This window comes from Sprattus sprattus, assembly GCF_963457725.1.
Source record: "Sprattus sprattus genome assembly, chromosome: 19".
NCBI classification, from domain to species: Eukaryota; Metazoa; Chordata; class Actinopteri; order Clupeiformes; family Clupeidae; genus Sprattus; species Sprattus sprattus.
In genome coordinates this window covers 23473919-23484855 of record NC_137917.1, presented here as the reverse complement: position 1 = coordinate 23484855, position 10937 = coordinate 23473919, and the positions used below count along the sequence as shown (strand labels likewise).

Genomic DNA, 10937 nt, shown 5'->3' with positions numbered 1-10937 from the left:
AATTTCTCAAAGGTGTGGGCGTGGCAGACCCTCAAACTTTTACGACTCGTTCTTCATGATATTCCATGGAAATCTCACCAAATTTGGCAGGGATGTTATGCCGGGAATTATGAGAACTTTTGCGTTGATGGAATTTTTGGGCGGGGCAAAATGGCTCTGTAGCGCCCCCTAGAACCCCCTACAACACTGCAAATACCCCTATGCATTGGGGTTAGTTTGGCATAGCAAAAAAATGATTCTGCAAACTTTTTTGTCATGCCCAGACGCACCAAAAAGTGTATTGACAAAATGGTGGCAGGTCAACAGGAAGTCGGCAATTTTGAGCGGAACGTGCGTTTTTACCTGTTTTTGGCCCTTTTCAGACCTCGCATCTGATCGAACTCCTCCTACAGATTTCATGGGAATGACTTCAAACTTGGTCAGGATACTCTTCAGCCATGGGGGATGAAATTGTATTACCAGATTTTTGAATTTCTCAAAGATGTGGGCGTGGCAGACCCTCAAACTTTTACGACTCGCCGATGCTCGCCACAAAACGCAAAGTCACTTATAATTCCAGCCTGCATTGTCCGATCCTCACCAAACATCATAGGGTTGAAGCTGGACCCGGCCTGAACGCAGACATATGCCAATAATGCCACACGCCTATAGCGCCACCTGTTGGTGGTTGGAATCGTTACTCTGTTCCCACACCTCGCATCTGATCGAACTCCTCCTACAGATTTAATGGGAATGACTTCAAACTTGGTCAGGATACTCTTCAGCCATGGGGGATGAAATTGTATTACCAGATTTTTGAATTTCTCAAAGGTGTGGGCGTGGCAGACCCTCAAAGTTTTACGATTCGCCAGTGCCCGCCAAAACCACAAAGTCACTTATAAATCCTACCTGCATTGTCCGATCCTGACCAAACTTCATAGGGTGGACGCTGGACCCGGCCTGAACGCATACATATGCCCATAAGGCCACTCCCCTATAGCGCCACCTGTTGGTGGTTGGAAACATTGCACATTTTCTGATCCTGACCAAATTTCATAGGGTGGACGCTGGACCCGGCCTGAACGCATACATATGCCCATAATGCCACTCGCCTATAGCGCCACCTGCTGGTGGATGGAAACATTGCACATTCTCCGATCCTGACCAAACTTCATAGGGTGGACGCTGGACCCGTTCTGAACTCAGATATATGCCCATAATGTCAATCGCCTATAGCGCCACCTGTTGGTGGTATGAACGTCGCTTTCTTTATTCTTTGCGCTGTATTGTTGTGATGTGCCGATGTACGTGGCATTCTCACGGCTCGCTCCACGCTTGACGGAAGGCTGTGCGGTGCACGTCTGCCATCGACCAGCGCCGTGCTCAGGCCCGCTCATCACTGCTTGCAGTTTTAATTATTATTTTTTTTTTTTTTTTTATTTCCCTTAATGCTGATCTCTGTGTGTGTGTGTGTGTGTGTGTGTGTGTGTGTGTGTGTGTGTGTGTGTGTGTGTGTTGTTATCAGTATTATCACTAATGTTGCTGTTATCTGCTGTTAATATTGTTGTATTGAGTGCTTTGGCAACAATGTATCGCACATTCATGCCAATAAAGCCATTTGAAATTGAAATTGAAATTGAGAGAGAGGGAGTGAGGGAGGGAGTGAGAGAGAGAGAGAGGGAGAAGGAGTGAGAGAGAGAGGAAGAGAGAGAGAGAGAGGAGAGAGGGAGAGAGAGATAGAGAGAGAGAGGAGAGAGGGAGAGAGAGAGAGAGGAGGGGGGAGAGAGGAGAGAGAGCGAGAGATAGAGCGAGAGAGAGAGGAGAGAGAGAGAGGGTGAGTTTATACTTAGTCATGAGGCAGGCTTTCATGACTTGGTTTCACACCAACACCTTGACCTGTCTGAGTGACCGTTTGTCAGTGTCTCGGCATTTCTCTTTTTCATCTTTTGTCCTCTTTCTGTCTATCTTGAATAGTCTCTCTCTTTTTTTCTCTTCCTTGCTTCTCTGTCTGTCTGTCTGTCTGTCAGTCTGTCTGTGTGTCTGTCTGTCTGTCTGTCTGTCTGTCTGTCTGTCTATGTCCCTCACGTAAAGCTGGCAGGCTACTTGACTGGGCAGTGTGAACCAAATGAGGGGAGCCAGAGCGGCTGCTGTTACTCACACATGTGGGTTCACTTAACGGTGCCCGCCACCCCCTCTTCCTCGCCCTCTCCCTCTCTCACACACACACACACACACACACACACACACACACACACACACACATTGAGAGCATCAGAGAACTCAAAACCCACCAACACACACACACACACACACACACACACACACACACACACACACACACACACACACACACAGCACACACACACACACACACACACACACACAGCAGTTCTCTCCAGTGAGATACAAAACCTACACAGAAGGAGCGAAGATAAAAGCTGAAATAATAACACACATTTTTAACCTAACCCTAAACTAAACAAAACAAAAATGCTGACTGTATTATTCTGACATTCGGGCAGAGCTGAAACAGATGATAGAAACGGGGAAAAGACAGAGTTTTCATATTCCAAATTCCTCTTCAGAGAATAGTGTGTCTATCACCTACAGTTAAATAATGCCACTGGATTATCACCAGCCTTTAATTCAAGCTACTTTCACTGGGATCTGGTGGCCCACGTCTATAACAAACATAACAGTACAGTGCCCAATTTGCAGTCACACAGCTGTAATATAGCTGATTATACGGTCTTCTTCTGTCTAACCTAAATATAAAACGCCACCAGCTACCCGTTGAATCCCCCCGAAAGCTCATAAGTACAGCCCCTGTGGGTCACAGAGTTTAGCTGAGCTTGAATACTAGGTCTTGGAGAGACTGTGCGTTGCATGCTAGTGGCTAAGCTTGAACACTAGGTCTTGGAGAGACTGTGCGTCGCATGCTTGTGGCTAAGCTTGAACACTAGGTCTTGGGAAGACTGTGCTTCGCATACTAGTGGCTAAGCTTGAACATTAGGTCTTGGGAAGACTGTGCTTCGCATACTAGTGGCTAAGCTTGAACACTAGGTCTTGGGAAGACTGTGCTTCGCATGCTAGTGGCTAAGCTTGAACACTAGGTCTTGGGAAGACTGTGCTTCGCATGGTAGTGGCTAAGCTTGAACATTAGGTCTTGGAGAGACTGTGCGTCTCATGCTAATAGCTTTGCTCCATCCTCCCAGAAGCTTAAGCGGCTCTAGTCCTGCTGAAGCTGCTGAACAAAGAGCACCTTTGGCTATTGTGTGAGTCTAATAAACTGGACTCATTCACATAGGGCCAGTCAGCCTCACAAGAGCCAGCGATACGGCTGCCCATTCCAACAGGAAGCCAGGGTTATGAGTGCCCAGCTACTTTGCTTTCAGTGTCACACAAAAGGGTTAGGGTTGACTTGTGTTTGTTTGTTCTCCTGGTGGATGTTTTTGAAATACATCCAAACAGCTGATAAGGTAAGCTTAATGTCTGCAGACTGTCTGGTTCTGGAGAGACTAGTTATTACAGAAACCTCTCTCACATACACACACACACACACACACACACACACACACACACACACACACACATAGAGCTCTGGGAGGACCGGAGGGCATAAGGATACTGTGGTTTGGAAAAATGCACTCCCACTGGCAAATCTTTTAGGGAAAAGACCTCAAGAACAAGTCAACCCAACTGAAAATGCTTTTAATGTGAAATAAAAACAGACTGAGCAAGTTAATGAAAAAAAAGAAAAGAAAAAGGCTTCTCTAATTGCTGTTAGGCTGTAAAATATGCACAAAAGGGTTGCAATGCCCTTAAAAAAAAACTAATTTCACCATGAAATTGCATGACATTGGAGAAGAAGTGAAATGAAAAGCAGATATTTGGTCATAACTGAAATATAACCCATATGTTAGTCATTGCCTGTCTTTTATTTCCTTCACTAACTGTTGCGTTTCAAGGGTCAAACTACTAAACTCTATTAAACCATACACGAACAAGCAGGATCCTGAGAAACACAAACAACAGAACACACACTGTGGAGCCAGAGGTAGCTTTAAAAGGCTTATTCATTGACCTCATCTACCGACTCCAATGGAAGCCAAACCCTGAGGTGGCAGAAAACAGCCCTGTGAAAAACAAGGGAGGCCGCCGTAAAACTTTACGGGCAACCCGCTTTTTGCCCGGCCTACTATTGACTTTGGGTTTTCTTTTTTTGCCCTGCCAACATACTCCATTTTCTATCATGTTTCCTCTCACTCACCCCCATCCCTGAGTCTAACACGGCCCTTGCCAAGAATCATCAGTTGTGAACAGTTAACTTTGTATTATTTAATAAAAAAAATATCAGGATTTCTTTTCTCATTCTCAATATCTGATGTGGTCACTTTTGTTGATGTTCAAAAAAAACTTCAATGGTCAAACTGCCAAATGTCAACGTCTCCATCTGTTTTGGACATTAGGGACAATTTGGAATTTGTTTCATTTCACTTCACTGCTTATGATATCCAGAGCCCCATCCTGTAAGCCTCCCTAGGGCCTGTGTACCACAGGGCATGTGGGCTTTGTAGTTCTTTGTAGTATTGCTGAGCTCGCTAAACAAATAGATGAAAAGAACATTCCACAAGTTTCCGTGTGTTCTCTATTAATGAGCAGAGATGAGAAAGGTCTGCAGGGAGGCAGTGACGTAACACTCCCGGTAAACAATAGGCCAGAACGTTCCCTTTACAAACAACCAACTGGAATTGGGAGCAAGGCAAAAAATAAGGGACAATTGTAATGTGTAATGAGGTAATAGCCAGTGTCACGAGGGAACGAAAGCAGTGTGGTAAGAGTGAAAGGGGGAACAGTGGAGGAGAGAGAGAGAAAGAGGGAACAGTGGAGGAGAGAGAGAAAGGGGGGACAGTGGAGGAGAGAGAGAAAGAGGGAACAGTGGAGGAGAGAGAGAAAGGGGGGAGAGTGGAGGAGAGAGAGAAAGGGGGGAGAGTGGAGGAGAGAGAGAAAGGGGGGAGAGTGGAGGAGAGAGAGAAAGGGGGAACAGTTGAGGAGAGAGAGGTGGCAGTGGAGGAGAGAGAGAAAGGGGGAACAGTGGAGGAGAGAGAGAAAGAGGGAACAGTGGAGGAGAGAGAGAAAGGAGGAGGTGCAGGGAGATTCCTTGGCCACAGGTCTCCATTTCCCCTCGAGAAGAGAGAAGCTGGAGGAGGTTTCACTCCCACTTAATTGCATATCACTCAGTCACTTTCACGTCTTCCTCTCTTCATTGCAAATCACTCAGTCGCTTTCACGTCTTCCTCTCTTCATTGCTCCCTTCTTCTCCCTCCCTTCCACTTCTCTCTCTCTCTCTCTCTCTCTCACTCCCTCAAAAACCCTTTCAAGTTCCTGGGGGGAGAGCAGCCAAGACCCACTGGAGTTTCCATTGCTCATGGCTTCCCCTTCCACCATAGCCTGCGAGAGCCTTCACCAGCACACCAGCACACCTCAGACCACAATCCTCCTCCTCCTCCTCCTCCTCCTCCTCCTCCTCCTCCTGCTGGTTTTCCTCCTGCTGATTCTCCTCCTCCCAGCCTTGAAACCGAGCGGACTCGTAAACCTCACACCGTTAACTTTACAATCCAGCAGCGAGAGGCAAAACACAACAATAAATAAATAAATAAACCAGTAATAATGCACATCTGTGCAAGGCATCAATCTCTCGTTAAGTGAGGCATCTGGAATTCCCTCAGTTCAGACCCGTTTAGTCTGCACTGCTCAGAAACAGTCGTTGGTCTGAAGTTGAGCCTTATAAAGTGGCGGAGCCGCTGTCGTATGGCTATGATTTCCGCAGAATTCACCCGGAGCTCCATAACCAGGACGGGCCTAGTAATACCCCTATCGTGTTCTGTGCCAGACAAAAGGCTCGCATGAAACCATAAAACATTCCTGTCTAGCCATGACAGCCGTCCTGTGAATGAGGCAGCTTTCAAACGTCACCCGAGGCCTACCAAAACTATTGGCAGGGACTTATCTTAAGATGTCCATAAACCGTATTTAGTTATTTCTGAACAAAATGTAAAGGGGAAAACAACTATGCTTGAGAAAATGGCATTTAGATTTTCATGCAATGAAACTCTCTAGACACTACAAACTCCTGTTCAATGTCAAACCAGAGATGATATCCTTTTTGTGGGTTTGTTTTTCAAAGGGAAAAAGTCTGTGTCAGGCTTTCCACTTCACCAGGGGGTCAAGAGACCAAACCTTGGAAAGCAATTTAAACATGCGGTGTTAAACTCTACCGTACATTTCTTGAACCATGAATTCATAAGTCATCCCTGTTAAACGTGAAAAATTATACTCCAGTCGGGCTAAATGCAGAATACACGTGTTAAGTTTCCAACCATTTCAAGAGATTCTGCTGAGGCATTTCCAGAACATTCCCCAAGGAACCTGCTAGGCTTTCATTCAGCCTGAGAGGGGGGTATTTATAGCTGTGCCTTGCCTAATTATTGTCTAGACACAAACCTGCAAAAACAATGTGGGGGCCATTGCTTTGCATGAGCAGATGGAATCATATTAACCTGTGTCAACACTTGTCAGTTATTTTAGCTTCATTCTCTCGTGCGTCCAGCGAAACTGAATCCAACTCTAAATGTACCCACACGCCTCAAATCCTGGCGGAAATCTCAAAGGTCAGTCATAGGGTGTGGCAACAAGTCACACTTACACCTCTGTCTATAATCTCTGGCTCTCTGTTTGAACTATGTATTTAGGTGCGTACAAAGGAGCACCCAACAATGACTGTTTACAGTTTATTTTACATCACGATTAAACCACTGAAAGCCACCCGACGATATGCCTAAAATGCGGCACTTTTAATGACACAAGATGTGGTATCAAAGCCATTCATGGAGTCACACGATTTGATGTCGCTGCCGCCGATGCTACGCTAATGCTGAATATAAACAAGCACGGGGAGGGAAAGTACCCCTATCATAATTGAAGGCCATATTCAGTTTGTAATAAGCGGTTGCTGCCGCCAGCCTATCGTTATTGTCCACTGCATGGAACATACGGAGCGACTGCATATTGGGTTCCATGACTTCACTACACAAACATTCTAGCCACACTTCACATATGTTCCCCAAAAGCGCAAACATGGGACACAGGTACGAGGACACACATAAATACACTGTGGAGGGTGTCTGTTCTTCCACACGCACAGCTCAGGGAAACACTCTAAGGCTGAAGACAGCGATGTGCAGTGCAGTACAGAGCCAACCCTGCAGCCCCCCGACTCTATGACTACAGTCTCTCTCTCTCTCTCTCTCTCTCTCTCTCTCTCTCTCTCTCTCTCTCTCTCTCTCTCTCGTCTCCAACGCAATGCAATCCAGTGCAATGCCACTCATGCTCCTGCCTTCAAAGGCCACGCTTCCAGACAGTTGCTCATCTTCTGAGTCTGTCTGTGAACAGGCCTGTGAGAGTGGGGTAGGTGAGGATCTGTGGCATTACTTATTCCGTTTTATCAGCTCAGATCTGGAGCAATGCGGAAACTGAGCTCCGGGACCCGCCATTCTCTGCCTCGATGGGGCTTACAGACACGCGGATAAGGCTAACTGCTTCCAGACAGGCAGAGAACAGCTTCCAGTGCATGGATGTATGGAAGAGAACAGCTTCCAGTGCATTAATGTATGGAAGAGAACAGCATCCAGTGCATTAATGTATGGAAGAGAACAACATTCAGTGCATTAATGTATGGAAGAGAACAGCATCCAGTGCATTAATGTATGGAAGAGAACAACATTCAGTGCATTAATGTATGGAAGACAACAGCTGCCAGTGCATTAATGTATGGATGGTAGTGGATAATTCAGGGGATATACCTCTCAGTGTCTGTTTTCATGACAGCCATTATCGAGGTCAGGTGAATAGTAGCCCACTCTGGCTACTCAAAAATGCTGATTTGGAAAACACAAGAACAGGGTGGACCTCGGACTAGAAAAAAACAAACACCATATTTTTAGTGTAAATACACTCTCATGGAGATTCCCTTTCAGACAAAGAAAAAAGGCCACTTCCTATTGTGGTCTAAATACTCCCCCTCCCCCCTAACGGGCCTCCCCAGACATGCACACACACACACACACACGCGTACACACGTACACACGTACACACACACACACACACACACACACACACACACACACACACACACACACACACACACACACACACACACACACACACACACACACATATATGTGTATCTGTATGGGAACAGCAAGCCTTGGTGAGCTAGGTGGGCTTCACCATCACTATCACACATGAACCGGGGCTGTTATTACAGCAGCTCTCCCCCCTACCATTCTTCTCTTCTCTGTAGCTGCTATGCATAAAAATGCAATTTCAGCATTATGTATTCATGAAGCTCTCTTTCTCACCATCAGAAGCAGCACACACACACACACACACACACACACACACACACACACACGCACACGCACACGCACACGCACACACGCGCGCGCACGCTCTGACTCACACACAGACACACATACACACACACACACAGCTTGCCACCCACAGTTACCATGGCAACCACAGATGTTTTGGTGTATCCCTGAGGGCCCCTTCTGGCAGGCCCAGCCGCAGGGTGTAGTTAGAGAGAGGGAGGCATCTTCTGCCTTGTTCCACCACGGCTGCCTAAAATAGCCACGGAGCGACAGAAGACGAGCAAGAACAACAGCGGGACGCGTTCTCTACCTGCTCAGGACCACTCTGTCTGGGACTCCGTGTTGAGAAATATTCCTGTCTAGCCATGACGGCAGTCCTGTGAATGAGGCAGCTTTTAAACGTCACCCAAGCCTACCAAAACTATTGGCAGGGACTTATGTTAAGATGTCTATAAACCATATTTAGTAATTTCTGAACAAAATGTTAAGGGAAAACAGCTATGCTTGAGAAAATGACATTTAGATTTGCATGCAATGAAACTCTCTAGACACTACAAAGTGTTGAGCAGGTTTTTGATTCATTCGAGCACAATGGTAATTAATCACGCCTGGTTTTGCTTCCTGTAGAGACTGATTAATGTCTGTGAGTAAAAAGCAAGAGGAAAAGGTTTTATTCGATTCCCTGCTACTATGGCCGGCCCGTCACACAACAGGGCCATTGTAGGGGCACAAAAGTATGCCAGAGTTATCAGGACTACGAGAGCAGTTCACCCCGTTGAAATTCATCACAACCTTTGCCCTCATTGCGAGCAAAAGCAACACACTTCCAACAATCACAGTGCAGTACACTTGTGGAGAAGGGGGTCAACACACTGCTTACATCTTATATTAGTGGAGCCATGTGTTTCGTTTGAGCTTTATTATTGGTTGAAATTATAGGCCACAGGTTAAAGGCTAAACTTCTGTGGTAACACCTTCACGATGAAACTAGCAGCATGAGAGCGTACATCCGGTTTTTTAATTAGGCTTATGTTTGAGAACTTGGGAACTGAAAGTCTGTAATTATAATATGCTTTACCCTGCAGTTCATGTGGCTTCTTTCTGAGTCACATGAAGGGAAAGCCTGAGAACGCACTAAAGAGAAGTTGTTTAGTCAGTGAAAATGGACCAAACGGTCAAAAGTAGAGATGGTGTTGTACACAATCATACTATACTGTCAGTTGTTTATGTTAGATAAAATGTAATTTACTAATGTGCTGACTGTTATGAGGTAGTAATAGCTATTCACAAATAACAGGAGAGGGGAGAAATCTGCTCGAGCTTCTTAAACTATGAGAACCTGTGCTGTGTTGAAGGCACTGGCAGCAGCGTCTTGGTAACGTGCTTCCAAACGAAAAAGCTGTATACATAGTTTATCTCAAAATGCTTTTCAGAATTTGGGATATAGTCATGGTGGTTCACTGTTCAAACAGTCAGTGATGTGAAATTTGATTGAGGCAGGCCTTCAAGGTCCCACCAGAAGAAATAGTTGGCAGAGATAATATGACACACTCCACATTTCTCAGAGCTTGTAGCCCGTCTTAAAACGATAACAGATGTTTATAACTGATATAACTACACAAAAAAACTCATACACTTTCAACAGTCTCATTTAAAAATACCCCTAAACTGGGATACGACAACGGTGCTTCCAGGCCACCTACCTTAACATCAGGAACCATTTGCCTCACTTTGAACGTAGTCTTGGATCCCGTTAACATTTTGACATCCAGAAACGTATCTTGCTATATCCTCACAAAATCCACATTGAACCCAAACGGTAGTAAAAGTCAGCAACAGTGTAAAAGCAGTGCTTTGGCCCGTTCCATGTTTATCTGGAACTGTTACTTTTCACTGCATTCAACCTGCATCACCACTGAGTGAAGAGGTGTTCTCTGTAGCGGGGTAAACCACTCTCGTGAATTCTGCTGGTCTTGAAGCGGAACCCATCCATACCTCCTCCGCTCAGCGCCTAAAATAAGTTCACCGTCAATCGTCGCAGTCTCGTTTTTGTAATCGTCACAGTGTTGTTCCCCTCCCGACAACACAGATGTAGATGACCGCCAACGCGAAATGGAAGCGTTTTCCATTAGCTACTATTATTTACCCTCTCGCCATAGTGAAAATGACACAGTGGAGCGCTACACAGTAACAAAAAAAGACACCCAAGCGTCTCTATGCCTCTTAAAGGGCCAGGCCGTTTTACCACGAAAATAAGGAAACTTGAATTCATGTCAAGAGTTCTGCATTCCAAGATCTTTCATGAAATAAGAGTAATGGTAAACGAATAAAGATCAAATACATTCATAACAAAACAGGAAAGAAACACACATAAAATGAACAGATACTGCAGTCTGTGTTCAAAATCAACATATTCCCTGCAACAAGCAATAACCGCAGACTCTGAAGTTGCAAGGCAATTATGAGCACAGGGCTGTTGGATGGATTCCCACAGAAATGGGACAATTTGAGACCCTGCCGTTTTAC

General features: G+C 45.5%; 1 protein-coding gene across 1 annotated transcript in view; it reads right to left on the bottom strand.

Annotated features, from left to right (window-relative positions):
• The window catches only part of mtmr11 (myotubularin related protein 11), a 38331-nt gene extending 27905 nt beyond the window's left edge, over window positions 1-10426 (bottom strand). The window contains exon 1 of the mRNA XM_080857912.1: window positions 10115-10426. Coding sequence (XP_080714038.1) covers window positions 10115-10171 — 57 coding nt within the window. The 5' untranslated portion in view covers window positions 10172-10426. The remainder of the gene's footprint in view (window positions 1-10114) is intronic.
• Between the last annotated feature and the right edge of the window lie 511 nt (window positions 10427-10937).